Source organism: Lacerta agilis, chromosome 6 (genome assembly GCF_009819535.1).
Source record: "Lacerta agilis isolate rLacAgi1 chromosome 6, rLacAgi1.pri, whole genome shotgun sequence".
Classification (NCBI taxonomy): Eukaryota; Metazoa; Chordata; class Lepidosauria; order Squamata; family Lacertidae; genus Lacerta; species Lacerta agilis.
Genome location: NC_046317.1, coordinates 2,431,027 through 2,454,357, shown reverse-complemented (window position 1 = coordinate 2,454,357; position 23,331 = coordinate 2,431,027). Strand labels below are relative to the sequence as shown.

Here is a 23,331-nt window from a genome sequence, read left to right as displayed (position 1 = left end):
TTGGAACAGGAGCGGGAAACCTGATTTTAAGAAATTGTATTAATAAAAATAATTCGGGGGAGGGGGGGCGGAATGAGACACATTCATTTTGGTTGTCAAACTGGGACAGCAGGTACCTGGAGAGGCACACAAAGGCTTTGTTTGGCTCCTTCCCCAAAGCTCTGGGTGCACTGACTGCTCCTTGACAGAGTGTCCTCATAATCCCCTGTTGCGCCCGCATTACCCCATTACGCTAGAGCAATCTGGGAAAAAGAGAGTTCAGAAAGAGTTGCTGCTTTCTTATGGAGATTCCTTTTCCTTGTGCATGGTTTTAGGAGAACGATCAAGGAATCCTGTTCTATCCCTCATCTAACTGATGCTATTTGGCATTAATAATAATAATAATAATAATAATAATAATAATAATAATATTTATTATTTGTACCCCGCCCATCTGGCTGGATTTCCCCAGCCACTCTGGGCGGCTTCCAACAGAAATCAAATACAAAAATACCCCAGTACACATATCTTCACAAGAAACAGTGCGCTCTATGCACAAAACTGCACACAAGGATCATTTATACAATCTCATGTGAAACTCGTGGAGGTACAGAGTCTGGCCCCACCCCACACAAAGAGTGGAAATTCAGAAGCAGATTCAAGAAGTTTGAGGAAACACAGCATTGAGGGGGGGGGGAGACAATTTAATCCAGTTTCATTCCTTCCGCATTCTTACAACTGTGCAACCTTTGCAAGATACAACTGTTAATAAAAGAACAACACGGGCAGCCATAAAATCCCACCACTTTTTTTGAAAGTCACATATATTTGAGAAAAATAAAATTTCTCCAACGCAAACCCCGTACCATAAAGCCTTTTTGCAGGTATACCATAGGATTTGATACAAAATGCCTTGAAGTACTGTAGAATGAAATGTAGCATCCTTGGTATTTTAAGGGTTACTTACCCTTAAATTAAAAGTTATATAAATAGCTATCCTCGAGATAAAAAGCGTGAAAAGGACTACATCCATTCTTACTGTAGCCAAGTCCTAGATTCTGAGGGAATTCAATTTAAGTGAAAAACCCACAGGGTGATACTGAAACTTTAAATCGAATATTCACAGTCTGACAACCGAGGATCACAACAAATTCAGAAAGATGAACGGGGGGAATCTCACAATCCATTCTTCACCAACTCATGGATAATCAAAGGGGCACGGAATTCTTTGTCCTTCACGAATTCCTCCAGGCCCTAGGAAAATAAACGCAGCAACAGATATTCAGAAACTGGGCACAACAGATTTAGTAGTACTAAAGGCTTGGTAGTCAAAACTTAAGTGCAGAGTGCAGCTTTGAACTTGGGAACGCCAGGTTCAAATTTCTGTTCAGCCAAGAACCATTCAACTTTATTTCCTCGCCTGTAAACATAACAATTTATGATCTCCACATAGGAGTTATGGCAATAAATGAGATAGCAGGATGCCAGAAACACTTGGCATATAACACTTTATACATACAAAGAGGCAGCCGTGTCAGAGTTTCAAGCTCTGGATTAATCATTTACACCTTCCATGTCCAACACAGAGCAAAGTGGCTAGAAAAGCCAAATAAAGTTCTGACATTCCTCTTGCACAATTGAAGCATATGTATTCATTTTTTCTCTTTTTTTAAAAAAACAAATTATAATACAAATAAAAATGTGCCCCCTGCCCCCGAGACCATTAATTATCATAATTATCCAAATTTCCAATGCACAGTCTTTGCAGTAAGGCTCTATTCTGATGGCATGAGTATCACAGTGACCGGTAGATTCTTATCTGCTGCAGCCTTCATTCGCCTTCACAGCCGTTGTAACATACTGCTTGTTATCTTCCGCCTATTCTGCCATTGAGGACTTCTAGGATCATTCTATGTCTAGCTCAGTGGTTCCCAACCTTTTTTTGGCCATGCCCCACCTAAGCATCTCTAAAATCCTAATGCCCCTCCCCCCGGTGACATATAATTTTTACTATTCAAAAACTCCTATTCACGTGGAGAAAACCTAAAAGGCAATTAACTTGGTCTAATTCGTTCTCTAATCGCCCCCCCCTTAACAAACAAATTACCCCCCTGTGGGGCATGTGGTGTGCCCCACGTTGGGAACCATGGGTCTAGCTCTTCCCCTTTGACCTTACCGCCTTGGGTAACCCTGCTGGGAGTACGGGACTAGTGACAGCTTCGCTCACAAGGGTCACAGGAACGTGCAAGCCCGCTCACCACAACAAGGTGATGATCCAGCAAATTTAAGTGTTGTATTAGCAAGTTTTGCCACAAAAGTGCTCAAATGGTATACTTCACTATCCTCGGAATATATATGGGCTTCTATATCCTCCTTCCTCAGCATTAGGAACATGAATGGTGTGCTAAGGGGCTTTGAGCGTGAGTTCCACTTACATCAGGGGTCAGCAAACTTTTTCACCAGGGGGCCGGTCCACTGTCCCTCAGACCTTGTGGTGGGGGCTGGATTATATTTTTGGGGGGGGGGATGATGCAAAAGCACCATGAGCCCCGGTGGCTGCTTACCTGTGTCTTGCGAACAGCAGGGGCTGGCGGTGGCGGCAGTGGAGGGACGATGAGCAGCGTGCGAAAGGGGTCCAGAGAGGGGCTGCTTAAAATGGCAGCCGCTCGAGTGCTGCTGCTGTTGCTGCCACCAACAAAACCCAGCCCCCTTCCTCCTGCAGGCAGGGCAGGGAGAAGCCAGGAGGAGGGAGGGAGGAGGCGCCGTTGCCGCCGTGTGAGGGAGAAGGAAAGAACGCGTGTGCTGGCGATCCACGCAGCGATTCCCGGACCATCCGCGGGCCGGATCCAGAAGGCAATTGGGCCTGATCCAGCCCGCGGACCATTACTTACACCATTGTTTGAATGGGCAAATTGCTTTCCTTTCAGCCAACAATACATTTCAAACACGCATGCATCTACAAGATAGGATGACTTCATTGTGCCAGCTCTCTAGGCTCCTCTTACCCCATCTCTGTTACAGTGACAAGGACGGACAGCCACCAGTTCATTTTTATAGGGCGTGCATAGCATACCTTCCTGTGGTTTACTTCAAGCCTTGCAATCTGCCCCGAGCATTAAGACAGGGGAATTACAAATTTAAACTGGATGGGGGTGGGGAGAGAAACAGAGAACACCATATCAACTTACTTCACCCCCGTAGGAAACAAGAGGAGAAATCTCACACTGAATTGGCAAATCATTGGCATCCTTCAGACTAAAGGGGAAAAGTGAGGGAGAAAAACATAAAACAAATCAGACAATTAGGAAGGTAGTCACTCTTTTGCACTTCGTTAAGGACTAGCATCTTCCTCAGCTCCTGCCAAGGAAACAGTTCAGCAGCAATAAGGAAACGAAGATGGCACCCATGCAGCAGCTCCATCACCTGAATTCACAGGGGTTAGTTAAGCTTGTGCCCTGAGACACACACACACACACACACACACACACCCCGCACCAGTGGCAATTGAGAAGTGGGAGTAAAAAAATTAAAACCTCACTGCTCCTTTCACATACATATCCTCTTATTAATGAGCATCAATATTAAATTGAGCAGACCATTTGCTTTAAAAACCAACTCTAATACAGTGGTACCTCTGGTTACGAACTTAATTCGTTCCGGAGGTCCGTTCTTAACCTGAGGTACCACTTTAGCTAATGGGGTTTCCCGCTGCCGCCGCGTTGCCAGCGCGTGATTTCTGTTCTCATCCTGAGGTAAAGTTCTTAACCTGAGGTACTATTTCTGGGTTAGCGGAGTCTGTAACCTGAAGCGTTTGTAACCCGAGGTGTTTGTAACCTGAGTTACCACTGTACATCATTTCAAGCACTGTGCCTTCCATCTTCAGACAATTTATGAGGGTTCTGGATTTAAAAACTGTAGCTCAACCAACTATAAAGCTTTAGTTGTTGAATCTAAGAGACACAAATTTTAAATCAGCAAGGCTCAAAGTTTAAGTTGATATTATTATTATTATTTGGTTCTGGTGTTAGTATAATATGGAGTGCATTTTTTTAAAAAGGTGGTCTTTCCTTATTACTATGACTGGTAGCTGTTTATTAAAATGTTGGTACTGTACTGCAAATTATTTCAATTTAACTGAACAAAAGAGGCAGTTGTTTGGCAGCCCTTTGGGTTTCAGAACAAAAACAAGGCATGCAAGTCTGCTTGCACAATTGCAAACTCCTGTGCCACATGTGCTTTCCATGTTGGAAATTAGACAAAAGCTATTTTAAGTGGCCCATAAAGGTTTCGTCTCAAGGATTTCATAAGCACTTTGTTCCAGGTCAAAAGTCACAAGAAATTCCAGCAAGTTATCCATTCTGCCAGATTTTGTGGCCCTAACAGTAAAATTGGTAGAGTAGAATGTATGATGATGCCCAAAAGGAAACCTGACTATTGGTCCATCTAGCTAGCTCAGTACTGCTTACTCCACCAAGCCATGGAGCTCTAGAATCTAAGGGAGACGGCAAAGTGCACATGCATTGGGTTGGCTTAGCAGCCTCCCTTGCAATAATGTTCTTGACCACCTCCTTTGGCAGAGAAGGATTTCCATTTGGAAAAGGGAAGAAACAGCAAGAGAAACCAGCATTTCCCAAATTGCAGCAAAACCAAGACCAGGGGCCGGCAAACTACGGCCTGTGGCCCATACACAGCCCACGGGGGTAGTTAAACCAGAAACCGGCCCCCAGCCCTGCTGCCCGTTCAGTCAGTCCCCGCATGGAGCTAAAACGCCATACTGGTTGCTCCACGCGGAGACTGACTTCTGGGACGCAGCCACGGCTTCCTATTGGCTGCAGGAAGCTCCTGCAGCCAATAGGAAGTCGTAGACATCTCCTCCTCCCCCCCGCCATGGCTGCAAAAGCCAGCAGGGAAAGAGCGGCGGGTGTGTGCACATGTGCGCGGGTGCATGCGCTCCCACCTGTCGGTGATCTGGCCCGCCGGCGGAAAAGTTTGCCAACCCCTGACCAAGACAAATTATTTCTTCCTTGAGACTACTAGCAAAGGGAGAAGTTGAGGAAGAAATGGAGTCTTCTTTTATTAGTGGCAATTTGGAGGGACAGCAAAACAGCAGGACACCCCCTTGCTGTTTATCTTCTCTAAGCTGCACTCCATGTGAATGCCTGTGACTGGGAGTTTCTTGCTAGAAGTACCCACTCTCTGCCCCAGCGAGTGGATTTGATGGTGCCTGCGGAAAAGGGATTTCCTAAAATGGACAGACGCAGGGCTTGAGGGAGAAGAAGGATCTTATCTCATTGTCCTGAGCTTTGGAGAATAATAGAAGCAGTAGGGGAGACCCCTACAGTCTCTTCCGAAGAGAAAGCTCCACCTTGAGCCTCAACTGCAGAGAGACTGACATTTATTTCAGTTATGCTGAAGCTTTTGAGATGTTTTGGAGTGCAACTCCCAGCATCTCTATCACTTTCTCCCGTCAGTCAGAAATGTGATGGCTAATTCCAAAGGTCTCAAAAATAAGGGAAGAAATGGTGGAGGTTCCCTTGGAGGTTCATTTCTGGTCTTCCATAATTGCCAACCCAGAGACAAAAAAATATGTTGAAGTGGATTTGCCAGCAGGGGAATGTGCTTTGGTAAATTTTCTCTCTTCCCCCTCAATTATGTTTTCCAAGGGACCCTTTCCAGCAAGTCTTTAGCCATTTTGCTTTAAGTAACATGCAGATTAAGGCTTCCGCTGAAGAACTATCTGGGACACTTAAATAAGATGTATTTAAGGGGGTCTTGGGGAAAAAAAGAGGAAAAGCTCAAAGCTGCAGAGACCTGCATTCACACGAAAGCAAGAGTTTGTTCCACAGCAGCTCTAGAAAGTTCTGTTAATATAGTGCAGCTGCATTTGAGCACTGCAATTCCCAGAGGTGATGTGTTTTATGTTTTTTAAATTCACATGAACTATAGAGATGAATCTGTCAGAAGGGCTGTTGGTAACTATGCAAAAACACTAGATTCTCCATTGACTCTCCTCTTGCCAGTTTGTTTTAAAATGGCTTTCAAAAGTTTTGGGTGGAAATTTCTTCCTGTGAACAGACTTCTCCATTTTAAAATACGGAGCCCTTTGGTACAGAATTATAATAATAGCAATAATAATAGAATCTCACTGGGATCTGGAAATGAAGTCTCTGTGAGAAAACAGGATGACTGATGGGCACAGTAAAGGTAAAAATAAAGGGACCCCTGACCATTAGGTCCAGTCGTGTCCGACTCTGGGGTTGCGGTACTCATTTTGCTTTATTGGCCAAGGGAGTTGGCATACAGCTTCTGGGTTATGTGGCCGCTTCTGGTGAACTAGAGCAGCGCACGGAAATGCCATTTACCTTCCCGCTGGAGCGGTACCTATTTATCTACTTGCACTTTGACGTGCTTTCGAACTGCTAGGTCGGCAGGAGCAGGGACCAAACAACGGGAGCTCACCCCATCGTGGGGATTTGAACTGCCAACCTTCTGATCGGCAAGCCCTAGGCTCTGTGGTTTAGACCACAGCGCCACCCGCGTCCCATATTTGGGGAAGAAAAAGTCATTCCAGTTGTGAATATTTCCCGTAGCTTACAGTAATTACTGAACTATAGCAGAGATCAAACATGGTAAAAGCAATACCTAAACTGTGTCACTGTGCCTTCCAAACCATAAGCAAGCATTCTGGCAAACTTAAATACAGATTCTAAGCCTGGCAAAAACGCAGTGCATACTACACCGCATACAAAACTGAGAGCGTTTCCAGCTCATTTTTATTAAACCTCTTGTCTTGATACACCATATAAGCAGTCACGGGGTCATATGCCCTCAGCTCCCAGTTAAGCCTTTCAGATTCACAGATTTCTCCAAGGAATGTGGCCAGTTTCACTCATCATCACCATCATCTCCTGGAATCTACACAGTCAAGACATGCACCTTCCCCCAGCATTCACCTTGCATGTTTATCACAGCAACAAACAACAATCCACTCCCTTAAAAAAGAAACCAAATGGGCTGAGCCCCGAGACCCTGCATGCTGCAGAAAAGATTGTTAGTCAGTACCAAGCACAGCCCCGTCACCATGCACCTCCAACCGTCCAGGAGAGTATATTTACTTGTGACTGACATCCGCCCGGATCGCATCAGACCTTCCATTAGTGCAACTGTCACATGGGAAGAAAAAGGATTAATGAGAAGGGAAATGAAGCTAAGGAATATGCCAAATCAAAACAGCAGACTTTCCTGAGCCTTATACAGTGGTACCTGGGTTGGTCCCAAATGCCGCAAACCCAGAAGTGAGTGTTCTGGTTTGCGAATGTTTTTTGGAAACCGAATGTCCGAAACGGCTTCCGATTGAGTGCAGGAAGCTCCTGCAGCCAATCGGAAGCCGCACCTTGGTTTTCGATTAAGTTCAACAACCAAGGGGGTCATTCCGTTGATATGACTCCTAAGGGGCCTTGGAGGCCACTGCTGGCTGGACTGAATGACAGTGGCACATTATTTAGGATTCTACCTCTAACTAAACAAATTGTTCTCCATGTGCTATGAGTGTGGTAGACCACTGCACTCAATGCTGCTCTCTTCAGAATAACATAGATGTTTCTATGCAAGAGACGCAGTCCCCAACAAACTTGATCATGTGAATTCCGTGCTGATCTCTAAGTATGATTCCGAGACCCCTCATAACTCCCCCTGCCAGAAAACTCTTAATTCCACCAGCTCCAAGCATGGACGCAGTTGAAGAGATGGATCACACTAGTCCTATGAGCAAATGTGTTGAGGCACTCAAGTATGTACAAGCAAGGCTCACCTGCCAAGCAGCTTCTATTCAACCATTATAAAGCTGTCATCCCAGCTGTTTCCCAAACCATACATTAGAGCAGCCTCTCTCAACCTTGGGTCCCCAATGTTCTTGAACTACAACTCCCATCATTCCTGACCACTGGCCTCACTGACTAGGGAGTTGCAGTCCAACAACCTCTAGGGACCCAATATTGAAAAAGGCTGCATTAGGTATTAGGCCTTGGTAAATCCATCATCTCTGCTGAGAAACCCATCTAATTTTATCTCCTCTCCTTTTGAACTGTTTCCATTCCAGCTGGTCATTATAAGAACACTGTAATCTACTGGTGCTTGTGTTCACCTTCTCCCTTCCTTCTCTGCATCTTTTGTTCCTGGTGTGTTGTGCCTTTCAGATTTTGAGTCTGGGACTTTTCTGTTGATTTGTTAGCCACTCTGTGAGCCTTCTCAATTAAAGAGTGGGGTAAAAATGCTTTATAAACACACTTCAAGGTATAGACTAATTGTTGTCTTCTGCTTACTGCTATTATACTAAAAGGGCCACAGCTAAAGAAGAGGGAGCCTAAAGCAGCTACCGTATTTTTCACTCCATAAGACGCACCTTTTCCCTCCTAAAAAGGGAAAATATCTGTGCATCTTATGGAGCGAGTGGTGGTCCCTGGAGCCAAATTGTCCAGGGGCCAAAAGAGGATCATGCTTTTTATTTTACAAAGAGAAAAGGGGGTGTTGAAAGGACCCCGCTCAGCAGCTGATCAGCAAGAGATCGGGAGAGAGATAAGAGTCCCCGGCTCCCTTTCAGGCCCGCCTTCCATTGTTGAATGTGCTGCAGAGGGAGGTTGTTTGTTTCCCCAGCGACATGTGACTGGCTGATTAGATTATCTGCCTGCAACTGTAGAAATGGCTCCCTTTCCTTAAGATTTTTCAGAAATGTGAGTAGAACCCCATAAAAACGGGGCTTTTCCTCTTTGCTTTTCCCCCTTTGCAAAAGGACCTTGCTTTTCCCCCTTTGCAAAAAAGCTGCAAAACATTTAGCTGATCTTTTTTTTAAAAAAACGGGTTTTTCTCTTTGCAAAAAAAGCTGCAAAACTTTTAGCTGATCCTCAAAAAACCCCAGGGCTTTTCCCTTTGCAAAAAAAGCTGCAAAACTTTTAGCTGATCCTCAAAAAAACAGGGCTTTTAGAGGAGGAAAACCAGAAAAATATTTTCTTCTTGTTTCCTCCTCTAAAAACGAGGTGCGCCCTATGGTCCGGTGCGCCTTATGGAGCGAAAAATACGTTATTCTCTAAAAAGGCTTGGATATCCTGGCTCCAGTTTGAATTATGGAGGGCTGGAGTAGTTTCCTAAATGCTGGGGTTCCATTCACTTGTCCCCAATGACACAGATGCAACTGCGATGATCAAGTACATCAATCAAGATTGTTGTCTCACACTGTGTGGTTATCTCAGCCATGCTAATTACAATCAACGGGAGATATTATGGACTTGGGAGCCTGTTGCAGAATTTTACTAGAAACCTGATCAACTGGAACCTCCTCCAGCATCCTTGCACGCTCTCCCAGATGTACAGCCACTACACCCACCTCCATAGGGTATACTCAGGGACGGAAGGCAAAAGCTAAAGTAAAGCCTAAATATTCTTACCGGGGAATTGCAGAAAGGCGCCTTCCATTTTCATCCACAAAGTGCCCTCCAGCATTGAGAACCCAACAGTGATGCAGTGACATCAACGAGTGCCGTGCAGTGGTGGGGCTGTCTTTCCCATTCTGGCTGTCTGCGTTCTTCAGGGGAGAGAACTCGTCTTCTCTCAGCACTTCGTAAACCACAAATTTTCTAGAAGAGCAACAAAGCAGAGACAGCTCTTTTTTTTTTTTTAACAAAATTTTATTAGCATTTTCATAATATAACAAAAACCCAACCCCACACCTACAAATACAAAAACAAATACAAATACACATAAAGTCAGGATTCTTCTTATTTATATACCTTACAAACAAAAAAAAATTTCTAGTTCCGAATCTTGACGCTTGACTTCCCCCGCCTTTTCACCTTCGATTTTAATTCAATATACTATTTCCTTAACAACTTTTCTCTATAAAAAGATTTAACTTTACTTAAAACAAAAAAGAAAACATACTTTTCTCTATCTTAACATTATAACCTAAATCATTACCAAATATTCTTATAGCTAAACTTATTTCTTCTGTCCTTTATCATGCTGCTTTTAACTTAAAGTTCCATATCTCCTTACTTATTTAAAATATACTTGTAATTAACAGACTTCACACTCCGATTTCAGATACCATGGCAGACCATTTAGATTATACATTTAATACTTCAACCCACACCCCTTCTGTCCATTGTCTTTTTCTGTCTTTCTCCAAAACCAAATCTCCAGTTGCCTTCCTCTGAGTGTCCACAGTTCCAGGCATCATCCACAGCAAACCCAGCATCGAGCCTCAGGGTGTTCCTCATCTGCATTCTGGGCTCCTCCGTTAAAAATCTTAATTCCAGAGACAGCTCTGCTAGGTTTTTTCCCCCCTTTAATCCATCAAATTAGAAGGAAACCAGCCAACGTTCAAGAAGAATCCCAAATATCTCAAATTTTACTGTGACAGGCCAGCCACTCAAAGCACGCAAGCATGGACACCGGTTTCCAAGGTGAAGGCCAAGGGCTTGTAAGAGGCAAAGAGAATCTTTTCCCGGTCTTCAGAAATGGACTGCAGATTTTCAGCTTCCCTCTTTCTAGGCTTCGAGGGCTGTCCCAATCTTACACACAAAGGGACAACTGAAGGCACTGTGGCAAAGAGAGACCTTCCTGGGAGTTCACCTTGGCACCATAGCAGAGGTTTAGTATACAGGACACCTCCTCCTCTCCAAGAAGGCTCCCTGGCCTCTTGCTGGTTTCCTACTATGACTGCCTCTGTGCTATCAGTTGCCAGTCTCAGGATGCAAGAATGCTCCTCACCCATAAGTAAAAATCTATTCTCAACTCCTCATGCAACATACTTCTTTCTGCTCTCCAAAATGCAAGATTAACTTAGTTCCTCTCTTTGCTAATCTCAACTAGTTTCTAGGCAGCTCAGCTTCCCAGCCTACATGCCTCATATAGTTTGTACCTTCTACAACTGTTAAGATCCAAAATTGGGTTTCTTGTTTTGAAAGTAAAGCTAACAGACCAAAATGAAGTTGCAACAGGTAACACAGAACACTCTCAGGGCTAGGCAGAGGAGCAGCACAAAAGGACATACTTGGCAAACTGGAAGATGTCGAATACGAACTTCTCCATCTTAATCCCATTTGGTTTGTCTGGCTTCAGAGGCTTTCCAGTGGCTATATCTATGCACGGGATCTTCTTTTGGGCAACGTGGTGCTGTAGCTGAGGCTCGTGAAGGCTGAAACATCAAGGTAAGAGTCGTCAGAGTCTGAAGCACACAGGGAATCAAAGGTCATTAGCTAAATGAAGCCTCCAGGTACCAGGTGTTGGGGACAGAGAATGGGGAAAGACATCACCTTCACGCCAGGTGTGTGAACTATTTGCACGGCAGCTGAAAACCAATACTGAGTGAGATGGACCTTGATTATAACAAGGCAGTTCTTAGGTTTTCATTGAATATTAATGTATTTCCAGCAGAAGACGCTTGATATCTAGTTATTCTGGCACAAAAGAAGCCATCTATCCCAAGTGTAGGGTATTTGATCTGCACCTTTGCTTTACCTTTTGGCTGCAAAGGTAGAAGGTGCCATTTTCTACAGATGATCTGCAGTTAGGACTCACTATTACTTTTTAAAACAAAATAAAAAATAAAAAAATCCTTCCAGTAGCACCTTAGAGACCAACTAAGTTTGTTCTTGGTATGAGCTTTCGTGTGCATGTACACTTCTTCAGATACACTGAAACAGAAGCACACGAAAGCTCATACCAAGAACAAACTTAGTTGGTCTCTAAGGTGCTACTGGAAAGATTTTTTTTATTTTTTATTTTGTTTTGACTATGGCAGACCAACACAGCTACCTACCTACCACTTTTTACACACACACCCCACAAGCAGCAACTGGTACAAATCTCAGTGCAATCAGACTGCATCAGCATGCCAAAATCTCCACTACTAACTTCATGTTTTTAATGCACAATTCAGGTCCTCTGCTATTGACATGGAGCTCTAAACACCTCTGTTCCTACGTATTAGGGACCATTTTCTTTCATCAATTCTCTTTAAGGCCTGGACACAATCAGAATATGATGCAAAGCCAGAGTATTAATTTTTTTTCTACGTTTACTGTTCTGATTGAGACAAAATAACATTGAAACTGGAAGTTAGAAGAAGAGTTTGGATTTGATATCCCGCTTTTCACTACCCGAAGGAGTCTCAAAGCGGCTCACATTCTCCTTTCCCTTCCTCCCCCACAACAAACACTCTGTGAGGTGAGTGGGGCTGAGAGACTTCAGAGAAGTGTGACTAGCCCAAGGTCACCCAGCAGCTGTATGTGGAGGAGAGGAGACACGAACCTGGTTCCCCAGATAACGAGTCTACCACTCTTAACCACTACACCACTCTGGCTCTTTGTGGTGGGCCTAGCAGAATGCTTCCATTAAAAAACCTTGCCATTTCCATAAGCAAGTGCCAGCGAACTTCTAAAAAAACTCAGAACGGTTAACCAGTGCCCCAGTTCTCATTCATTTCCACCTTTAAACTGAAACAGGGGAAGATACTCTGCACAGGGACATAAACACAGCAGAATCAAGTGGTAAAGCTTTTTCTAGCTAGAATGATCTCCAGATTCAGGGTTTTTTTTTGGGGGGATCTCTGTGGACCCAAAACAATAGTGCTGGGATGCAACCTGTGGCGCTTTAGCTGTTACTGGATCACAACTTCTATCACCCCTGACCACTGGCCATACTGACTGTGGTTTATGTGAGTTTCAGTCTAACAACATCTAGAGGGCCACAAGTTCCTAATTCCTGCAGAATCATGTTCTGAAGGAGGCAAACCTAGCTGAATTCTGCTGTTAAAAAGCAAGAATTAGCTGTTCTCCCTCCTCCCCAGGGGTGCATTCAAACATGCAGCTCCCTGTCTCCAGCTGCCTGAAGCACCATATTTTCCGGTGTACAAAACGCCCCCATGTATAAGATTGACCCCACCCTATTTGGGGGGGACTCCAAATTAAGACGAGCCCCAAATTTTAAACCATTTTTTTGGAGAGAGAAAAAACCCTCGTCTTATACATGGAAAAATACGGTAGTATAGTTGAGGTAAAGATTTCCTCCTTGATTCCGCTACATCAGACACGTCCAACAGGTAGATCGTGATCTACCGGTAGATCACTGGACATCTGTGGTAGATCACTGGCTCCCCCCAAAGAAGCTCAACAACTTTGGCTCCCCTAAAAAATGATCAACATTTTAGCCCTTCACCCCCCAAAAAACAGGGCGTTCCTCCCGCCTCAGAAAAGCTCAACAACTCTGACCTGAACCCCTAAAAATGGGCCTTCCTCCTTCCTAAAAAAAGCTTAACAACTTTGACCTGAATCCTCCAAAAGAGGGTAGATCACTGCCAGATTTTAACTCTGTGAGTAGATCACAGTCTCTTCAGAGTTGGCCACCCCTGCGCTACATGTATAAACTGGCATTGTTTGCTAAAAATTTGTGGCACAAAAGGAAGGTAGCAATGGCAGATATATGAGGATAGATAGAAATAATATATAAGAGCTATGCCACTCCTGTAGGAGTGCATCTCGTGACTAAAGGATGCCCATACTTGACAATGTCCTTCAGAAACTCCATTGTGAAGTAGTGGTTGGCTATGTTCCCAGCATTAAACAGCAGCCGGCCATCAGGACTCCTTTTCTGCGCTGTGGCCAGAGAGATCTCACTGTACTCCACCACTTGGTAAACGCCACCCACTCGGCACACCACACCAACTGGCTCCGTGGGATTGGTCTTTTCAACAACCTAATATAGAATAACAACAACAACGGTTTTGTTATACTTGGAAGGCTAACAAACTTAGTACAGCATACACCTTGGTGGACTTCATCATATGCATGAGCATACATGGATGCTATCTGTCAGGGATAGAGGGACTACTCGGGAGAAGCAGGGAGAGAGAGAGGAGCTAGTGGGAGCTGGGAGAAGAGATAGCGATTCCTCTAGGGAAGGGGGGGTCAATGGGCTATAGAGAGCAGCAACCTATAATCTCCACAGATTTATCTCCTTCCTCCCCCAGCCCTCATCAGGAAAGGTCCCCGGAAGAGGGAGAGGTGAGAAGCCTCGGGATGACAGGGCAGAGACCCAGCACCGTTAGTCTCAGACAGGGAAAGGAGCCAAGGGGGGAGAGGAGGAAACGTAGATGTCATTTAAGAGTGCCGAGCCCTTGGTTGTGTTGGCGCGGGCGGGAAAGGAACTGATTCTGATTGAGCAGTCATGGGTGCAGAGACTCTGTAATTCCATTATAGACAATAAATACTTTTAGCTTATCTAGAGGCTTGTCGTTAATCATGAGCAACATCTAAGGGAAAGAGTTCCCTTGACGCTATCCTTAGGTACACAGTATAATATGAACATAAGAAGAGTCAGCTGGATCAGGCCCACTGAGTCCAGCATCCTGTTCTCACAGTGGCCAAGAAGGACCTGAGCACAAGAGCAACTCAGATTCAGATACTGGTATTCATGCACGGGTGGAGAGGAGGAAAACAATGTAAACAGTGGAATCAAAAGGCAATAAAAACTAAAGTCTGACAGCTCAATTGAGCAGCCATTCACAAGATAAAACAGTGCAGTTGCACCTAGTTACACCTAACACTACCCCACCCCCACAAGGTCTTATGGAGTCACCTTCCCAAACCTAACAGCAGGAGGCGAGGGGGCTACTCACTTTCTACAGCCTGCATAAATATTGGTTACCTTTGCTCCACAGTCTGCTCCCTTCTGTACACAGAACCCAATGAAGCGAGGGTCAGCCACTTTGACTAAAATATTGTCAACACAATAGACATGGATGTTGCCAATGCCTCTCTTTTCCATGTCCTCCACAATATGATGGGCTCCCAGAGCTCGGTACAGACCACCATTACCATCTTTAGGAAGGGGGAAGAAAAGGAAGGAGTTCAGTATGTCTGAAAAGTTATTTCTTCACATCGGTTTTTGTCCACCTTTTTTTTTTTTACATGACCCACCACAAAGACAAGTTATCATGCTTAAGGTTTGTCAGTAAAAATCCTAAAAATTCAGCATTATTGGTAACACAGAAAATAACAGCAGCATCACTGAAAACATTAGTCTATTCCAAATGCCTTTCAATTATTTTTTAAAGTCCTGCCCACACACAAACCACCAGGGCCGTCTCGTCATAGGAGCTGGGTGGCGCGGTGCACCAGGGCGCCAGGCCCCCCAGGGGCGCCCCGTGAGCCCGTCGGCATACCGGGCGCCCCCTCCCCAACCCGCCCCCGCGGGCGGGCGGGCAGGTTACAAGCCGGCTGCCCTCTGGAGCCCCAGCTGGAGTGTTGGGAAGGGCACGCAAAGCCCCGCGCCGCTCCAGTGCCACGCCCCTCACCCCCCGCTCGCCCACCTACCTCCCGCGCTGGCCGCCCCTCGGGGAATGAGAGGCGTGGCGCTGGAGCGGCGCAGGGCTTTGCGCGCCCTTCCCAGCGCTCCAGCTGGGGCTCCGGAGGCCGGCTTGCAGCGCCACGCCCCTCATCTCTCGCTCGCCCACCCCCCCTCCCGAGGGGCGGCCAGCATGGGAGGGAGGTGGGCGGAGAGGTGGCCCACCGGGGGCGCCGAGGGATCGTCGCACCAGGGCGCCCGATCCCCTTAAGACGGCCCTGCAAACCACAGAGAAAACCATCCCCACTCTCGAGAGAGCTCTGTAAGTGATGGTGTTTCAGCTGAGGCAGTCTGTCTTCTTCATGGTCTCCAATGTTACCTTGGCTGCAGCAGGACCTTGTCCAAAATTCTGAGGGACCAGTGAGGTCCACAAAGGAGGTAGCATTCCCTTTGGGGCTTTTAAAGGTAAGAAGCAAAACCATTAACTGAGCTCCACATAGAAAAGCATTTCAGCTCTACGGATGACCTAACTGCCAGCTGGGCAATCCAAAGAAAACCCCACAAACATTAATCACTAAAAGATTTGTTGGGCAACATATCAGATGCTGGGGTAGTCATGATGGCTGCTGCACAAACGACAGCCTATGCCCCCACAGCTAATCTTTCATGAAGTATGGAACTTCCTTTTTAATAAAGGTTCACGCTAAACGCAAACGTCAAATCAGAAAGAAAATGTCTTCAAGATTTAGCATTTCCATGCTTGAAGTATCTGGAAGCTGAAAATGTTGGCTTTGAGAAAATGACCTAGATGGCACTGTGTAAGGGCAAAGTGATGTTGGGGCCTGGTTATATACAGGTGAAACTCGAAAAATTAGAATATCATGGAAAAGTCCATTTATGTCAGCAATTGTTTTCATTAGCTACTGGAGTTTAATATATGAGATAGACTAATGACATGCAAAGCAAGATATGTCAAGCCTTTATTTGTTATCATTGTGATGATTTTGGCATTCAGCTGATGAAAACCCCAAAGTTGAGATTGTTAATTTGGGGTTCTCATCAGCTGTATGCCATAATCATCACAATTATAACAAATAAAGGCTTGACGTATCTCACTTTGCATGTCACGCGTCTATCTCATGTATTAGTTTCGCCTTTTAAGTTGAATTACTGAAAGAAATGAACCTTTCCACGATATTCTAATTTTTCGAGTTTCACCTGTGGTTCAAGAAATTTCACATAATGACCTGAAAGCATTTTTATTGAGCTAATAAAAAATAACCAGATGAATAAGCACGAGCAACTTCTATGTGTTAAATTTCTGAATTTGGAAGCTACTGGAGGATCTTATTTGGAACCATCATAAAAATTAAAAAAGAACAGATGCTAAAAGTTTGGAAAAGAACAATACTTGTTAACTTAGTCACTACTGAAACAATCAAATTTGGAGACCTGTTATGCAATGCCACAAAAATACAAGTTAGATGGCAAATTCTTAGTGTCTCACTTATTATAGTTACTGATGTTATTCAAGCTTAGCTGCTGGTTGTCATGATTCTCTATGAAGTTTGGGAGTCTACGTCTTGTTGGTTTTTGTATGATATTCCTATTTTCTACGTTGTTTTGTTTATAATCACAATCTGTTCTATTTTTTTAATGATAAAAAGGAGTTGCTTTTGAAAGACATAATGGGGGGTGGAGAAGAATGAGGGGGAAATGACATTTTTAATTGAGGCCATCATGTCAAACTGTGGATTTGCATAGACTGCTCAGGGACACGACTGGGAAAACAAAACATGGGAGCAGGAAAGAGGCTTGCTGGTAGCCTCAACTATTAAGCAGAAGCCCCAGCTGCCCCTTTCCTCAGCACCTTTTCTCGTCAAGTCACAGGAAGCAAATTATGGACATGGCAGAAGCTGATGAATGCTAGAGCAGAGAGGCAACTGCCAATATGGATTTGGAAAGGGTTCCTGTAGATGTTGTACCTGGTGCCATAGAAACTTTGCCTTTCTCTTCCAAGAGAATTTTCCCATCAAAGTCCATAGCAGGCAGCATCCCTTGCTGGAAGAAGATCACATTCTCCTTCTTTAAGCCAAAGTATTTGTGCTTCAGGAAAAATTCTTTAGTCAATTCCATCGTCCTACCACTTGTCATGATGTACCTGAACGGCACAAATAAGAGAATCATAGATAATTAAGGCAGGGAGCATATCATATCATCAACATCATCCTTATATATTATATATTTATATCCTGCATTCCCCACACCTGGACTCAAAGTGGCTTACAAATAAAACAAGAACTGCTACGAACATAGAAAAATCTATCATTGAAAAACAACAGAATTAAAACTAAATACATCTATAAAATCTGTTTAAAGCATACACATAATTATAATAAAATCAGTATGGCACCAGCCCTTTAACTAAAAGCAGTCACCTCCCCAAAGCCTGTTGGAAAATGGAAGTGTTCACCTATTATGGGATAGTGTTCACCTATTATGGGAAAGCTTGTGGCCTTTCCTTCCTACTAGACATACATAGGAACCTTCCTTCCCAAAGGGCCATAAGAAGCCATGCATTCACCAGGGTTATTTCACAGCTTTTTTGTGGGCTCTGAAACTATACGTGCCAGAACTATTATTGGGGCGATAAAATAGGTGATAAATTAATTTTAACAGATTTTTTATTTTAATTAAAAAAAAAAACTAGTTCAGTTGGACTACTCAGATCTCAGTGTGACTTAGATGGAAGGGTGTAAATGGGTTGTTTTAAAATTGGTTTCGTACTGTATTGTTTAAATTTGTTAAATTGTTTTACTCTCTGTGTATTATGATGAATGTGTTTTGCGATGTGATATGGGCCACATGGCCGAAATAAACCTACCTACCTACCTACCTATGTGCCAGAAAACCTCAGAGGAAATAATTCAAAACTGGGGCAAGGGATCTTGTGTCAACTTATAGCTATTTTATGCTTGCACTGCAACTTTTCAAGATACACCCTTCACTGTTGAAAGCCCCCAACGTACTCTTGATAGACTCTGTGGGGGTGGAGTGTGTGTAGGGGTTGATGATGGAGAGGAAGGGAAAAGAATGTCTTCTGCAGGCAAGCTGTCTCCTGCTCACACCACTGCTCAATTCAACCCTGAGTACCCATACAGCCCTGAAAGCTAGGCAGCAAAAGCTTCTGAACCAACAAAACCAAGACCACTAGCAGGGATCAACTGCTTCCACTTGCTACTGAAGAAATAACTGGAGTGTCCAAGTTGCTTACCATGGAATAACACATTTCAGGCCATGTTGTCTTTCAGCCAGCTGCTGCAGTTTCAGGATGCGCTCTGCTTGGATCTGGAAGAGAGTTTTGTGGGATGGCAGGCCTACATCATACATTCCCTTGGGGTATGAGACACCCAGCCTTGTTCCTTGCCCACCAGCTAGAAGAAGAACAGCAACTTTGCTTTGGGAAATCTGTCGGAGACCTAAAAAGAGTAAGGGGGGGGGGGGAAGTTACTCCAGCGATTGACAGCAAGCATTTGATTTGCACACAACTCTTTTTATGCAAGGCATCACTCAAAGGATCTAACTGATCCAAACAGACGTGCTTCACATAATGAAGCTAGAATCTCTGTATGCTGCTCAAAGTGCCCTTGGAGACTCCAGTCCTCTCTACTACTAATCTAAGGCTATTTTATGCTCTACCTGGAACCAAGAGTAAATGAGAAATTCCCTAACATCCTTCTACACCACTAGAATTTACATCTTGAACCAAAAACTTCACTTAAGAACAAGAAAAGTGATTACAGTTCTGGAGATGTATATGCATTGTTTAAAAGTATATTTTTGTTGCTGTTTTTAAGGGGGGAAGGGGGTAGAGCATCTGTACTCAGTATGACTGTCTTTCCCATCCTACAATACTACTCTCAGGTTTGATTGCTTCTCAACATCAAAAAAATCCAAAATGTGTGAACAAGCACATTAAAAGTTATATCATTCATTTTTCAGAATCAACCTTGGAAGATGGGGGTTCAGTGGTTATGCCAACCTGTGTTTGACATTGCATGCACAATGCTGGACTGAATCTCAGGCTCACTTGCTAATTCCCTGCCTAATTTCCAAGTTTGAGGAAAAGCACAGACTGCTGGTTTGGATGAAATGGCAAACTGATGGTTTGCCTCAAACCAGGCAAGTTGGCTAGACATGAGGTTGGGGGAATGGCAAGAAAAAATGTTGCATGCAAATCTGGGGTTCTCATCAATAATTTTATTATCACAGGAGTTCAAATATGGGTGTTTCTAAAGATACATTATGTGTTAAATGTTTATTTGGCTTCCGCATGATAAAATGCTTCCTGGATTACTTCCTGCTTGGAAACATGCCTGAAACTTTGTTTAATTAAAAAAAGGCACACAGTATAGGTGAATGAGGAGCACAGGCAAAGAGCAACCTAAGCAGCAAGGCTAACTTCAAAAATATTCAGTAGTACCTATATGCAATACCAAGTTTTCTTGGCCTGGAGAAGAATGCTGTATTACTCAAAAGCCTGCTTTATGACATTTTTAAGTTACTGAGACAGTAAAAGCAAAATCTTGCTTATTCTCATCTTAACAGCAACACAGCTGCTGCTTTTGCAAGTTTTAATATTTTTCTAGTCCAGAGCAATCATTATCATCATCATCATCATCATCAACCTTTTATTGGCACCAGAGCAATCAAACTTGAGCCTGGATATTACTTTTTCTTTAATTATTTCTTCTCTCTCTCTGTCACTGTTTCAATCCAGATCATACTCCAAGCCCACAGATCTCATCATCTTACGACTATGGTATGATAGTGTCAGTCTCCAGTTGACTCTCAGGGAAAGCACTGGGAAAGGTCATAGCTCTTTGGGATAACAAGGAGAGTCCTTGTGGAAGAACATGCACTTCAGTGCTCCAGAGAACTGACACAAACAGCTTGCTGAAGGCTCCACTGTTTCTACTTTTTCCTGCAGTTTCTAATGGAAGAGATCATATTAAGAAATGGCACTCAGGCCTAAATCCCTTTGGCTACATATTAAAAGGAATGGCAGATTCCCATGTAGGCCACCAAGGCTCCATACAGTCAAGACAACCAAGCAGAGAAACACAACAAGACAGAGAACATTAATCTAAAGAGTGCTATTCAGCATTGTTCCTAAGAGAACGAAAACCAAGGAACTGGTATGTTCTCCCCACTTTAAAATTATTCATAATTTGGCATTCAACAAGCACCTTCCATAAGAGTCTAGAGACATACACAACCATTTTTTTAATGTTAGTCTCAAAATACATAGATTCGCCATTGTATTATTGTGGTTACACAATGGTCTGTAAGAAAATTTTATGAAGTTGTGAGACTTCATACTTCCCACTTCCCTCAAAGCACATGCTAAAACCTTGCTACAAGGGGTCCCAACTGAGCTTGCCATAACATCAGCCTACACCTTCTAATGGAGAGTGTTTTCATACTGTATTTCACAAACTGTGAATATTACATAAGAAGTGTAGAGAAGCAAGCCTATGATCTGTGTTGTTCTTTACATAGTAAGTGGGGTTCCTCTTGTTACCTTCCTGCTCCCAGGCCGACAGCTGGGCTTGGTCCCGAGTTGTACTCCCTAGCACTTCGCGCGGCACAGGTTCCATTTTGGCATCCACGTTCTCCTGTCCGGGCAAATGGCTGCTTTCCTTCATGGCTTTCTGGAAAGCTTGGCCCAGCTCTCCCAGATTCATGTCCTTCAAGTCTCTATACAGCTCTTGCTGCTCTGACACATCCAGTTCCTCCCAGAACCGAAGCAGATGGCTCTGTCCTGCCTCAGCCAAGCAGCGCTGGAGCACATGGATCTCATTGTCCCCGTCCATGGCCTGTGGAGGAGAAGAGTAAGGCTCACTGAGAAACACTTAGCCCAAAAACACTTTGCACTTCCCCCAGCTACAGCAGCCTTGAATTTAACAACTCACCAGGTAGCCATAGCCAAGCAGGTAGTCACATAGGTGAGATTCTGGAAAGTAACTGAGTAGACTGGGAGATGGGTGAGTCACTCCTCCCCACGTTTACAAAACTACTTAGTTTCCATGCTAGTGAAAAGAAGGAAAGCCTCTTCCTTGTTTGTTTATTAAATTTTGATACCGCTCTTTAGATCCCAGGGCAGTTCAGAACATAAAAAAGATAAAAAACACAATACATAATAAAAAGAGGAAGAAAAGGCATAGTTAGAAGGCACTTTCCCTTTTCCTTACTAGCTTGCATTTTCACACTGGCTGCAGTGGAGGTGACCAATCTTTGTCTATGGCTAGCATGGAATTACAGGCCACTTGCCTCTTAATAACCTCATCAAAATATTTGAAGCCCACTATTTTTTGTGGAATGATTTACAAAACTGGAATATAGAACATAGACCTTTTGAAAAGGATGTGCAGGATGCTGGCCTGAATCTTGATCCAAGAAGGCCACCATTAAGAAGGGGAAAGCACCAATCCCAGTTATATCTAAGTGAACAGTTCTGCGGGGGGAGACTCCTGGCACAAGGAGGCAAAGATAGCCTAAATCACATCTGTAAAGGCAAATACTGAAACAGGTGTTTGTTTGTTTTAATGGTGTTCATTTTAGTGCTTACCTCCCATCTTATTTTCCAAAAAAAGAATTCAAGGTGGCATGAAATCACACAACAGTTAAAAGCAATATCACACACACACCCTTTACAAGCAGTAACCAGTTCATACCCCCAATATAATAACAAACTATATAATAAACACCAATAGTAACAAACACCCATTTCTTTATCCCCACATCCTCTACAGAACATATATATTCTCTGCATATATATGCGCCCTTTTGAAGCACCCCAGTTACTACTACAACAAACAGACCAGCTTGCTAGACTTGTACAAAAGCACACAAACGCCTCACTCATGTCACCTAAGCCGCATCATTCTTCTGCCACTGACTATGGTAACTTCCTTATAACGTGGGCATGCCAGGTGTGACACAGAGAACATGATCGTTATTATGTGTCTATAAAAATAGCATTCTCTCTCTCTCTCTCTCTATATATATATATACACACACACACACACACACACCCGTACAGTATGTGCTCCTCAGGATCGACACCTGCTTTTTATGCTACTCTGCAAAGCACCGTAGAACTGCATTAATCGTGACGGGAAGCCAAATAAAACCCACTTTGAAATGCACATTTAGCACTATCATTATTTTCTTTATAAAAAACGAAAACGCAACTTATTTCTCTGAATCAGCTTCAACAAGAAGCGACATTATATGCCATTTAACTCTCTCTCCCAGCCCACATGCAAGTCTCCAACCCCAAGAGATGAGGAGGGGAGTGTGCTTCTCTCCGTGCGTGGCAGGATCCCCACTCCGCGCTCCCTCCTCCAGGCGCTCACCTCCCGCGGCGACGCGCAGCGCTGTCTCCGCTTCCTCCCCCCCCGCCCACCAGCCCATCTAGAGCCCTCTCCTCAAGTCCCGCCCCTCTTCAGCACACGTCGGCCAATGGCGACACGCGAGGCGGCGCCCGCAAGCTCCGCGGGGCGGGAAGGCGCCTCTGCCACGTCATGCCAGGTCCCCGGAGCAGCCGCGCGACGGCACGGGCGGGGCTGCCAGGAGAGGCTCGCAAGGGAAACGGCTTCTTGCGCGGTGCGGCCGTCGTTGCTATGGCAACGGGCCTCTTTCGCGTCATGGCCCCGAAATGAGAGAGGCCTGGTTCCTCTCTTCTTCCCTGAGTCATAGGGTTACGACACGCATATATACAAATAAAATGTATGACACCCAAATAAGCATTATAAGATTATTTAGGGAGTGGTCCCTAAGGCTAGTACTTCCTTCCTCAGCTGGTCTGCTGAGTCCTCGTCTTCTTCATTATTATTAGTCACTTCATTTCGGAACCGCTTTTTGATTTTAATATTAAAATCTCAAAACGGTGTACAACCCACGTTAAAACATCAAATAAAACAGTCCAGAATAAAACACTACCGAAGA

General features: G+C 44.2%; 1 protein-coding gene across 2 annotated transcripts; it reads right to left on the bottom strand.

The window, feature by feature from the left end:
- Nucleotides 1-667: 667 nt before the first annotated feature.
- Nucleotides 668-22,776, bottom strand: UAP1 (UDP-N-acetylglucosamine pyrophosphorylase 1). 2 transcript variants are annotated; one of them, XM_033151212.1, is made up of 11 exons: nucleotides 22,740-22,776; nucleotides 20,903-21,197; nucleotides 18,593-18,797; nucleotides 17,304-17,479; nucleotides 14,680-14,852; nucleotides 13,535-13,728; nucleotides 11,027-11,170; nucleotides 9,420-9,608; nucleotides 7,095-7,142; nucleotides 3,168-3,234; nucleotides 668-1,233 (listed from the first exon to the last, which is right to left on the bottom strand). In XM_033151212.1, the coding sequence occupies exons 2-11, from the start codon at nucleotides 21,192-21,194 to the stop codon at nucleotides 1,156-1,158; spliced, it is 1,566 nt and encodes a 521-aa protein (XP_033007103.1). In that variant the 5' UTR covers nucleotides 21,195-21,197; nucleotides 22,740-22,776; the 3' UTR covers nucleotides 668-1,155. The 2 variants fall into 2 exon arrangements, with proteins under 2 accessions (XP_033007103.1, XP_033007104.1); XM_033151213.1 differs by lacking the exon at nucleotides 7,095-7,142.
- Nucleotides 22,777-23,331: the final 555 nt, after the last annotated feature.

Coding starts and splice junctions, on each gene's coding strand:
- UAP1 (XM_033151212.1), bottom strand. CDS start 21,194: ATGGACGGGGACAATGAGATCCATGTGCTCCAGCGCTGCTTGGCTGAG. Junction 14,853..17,303: donor CAAAGTTTCTATGGCACCAG/GTACAACATCTA, acceptor CCCTTCCTAAAG/ATGGTAATGGTGGTCTGTAC. Junction 9,609..11,026: donor GACATCTTCCAGTTTGCCAA/GTATGTCCTTTT, acceptor TTGCTCTTCTAG/AAAATTTGTGGTTTACGAAG.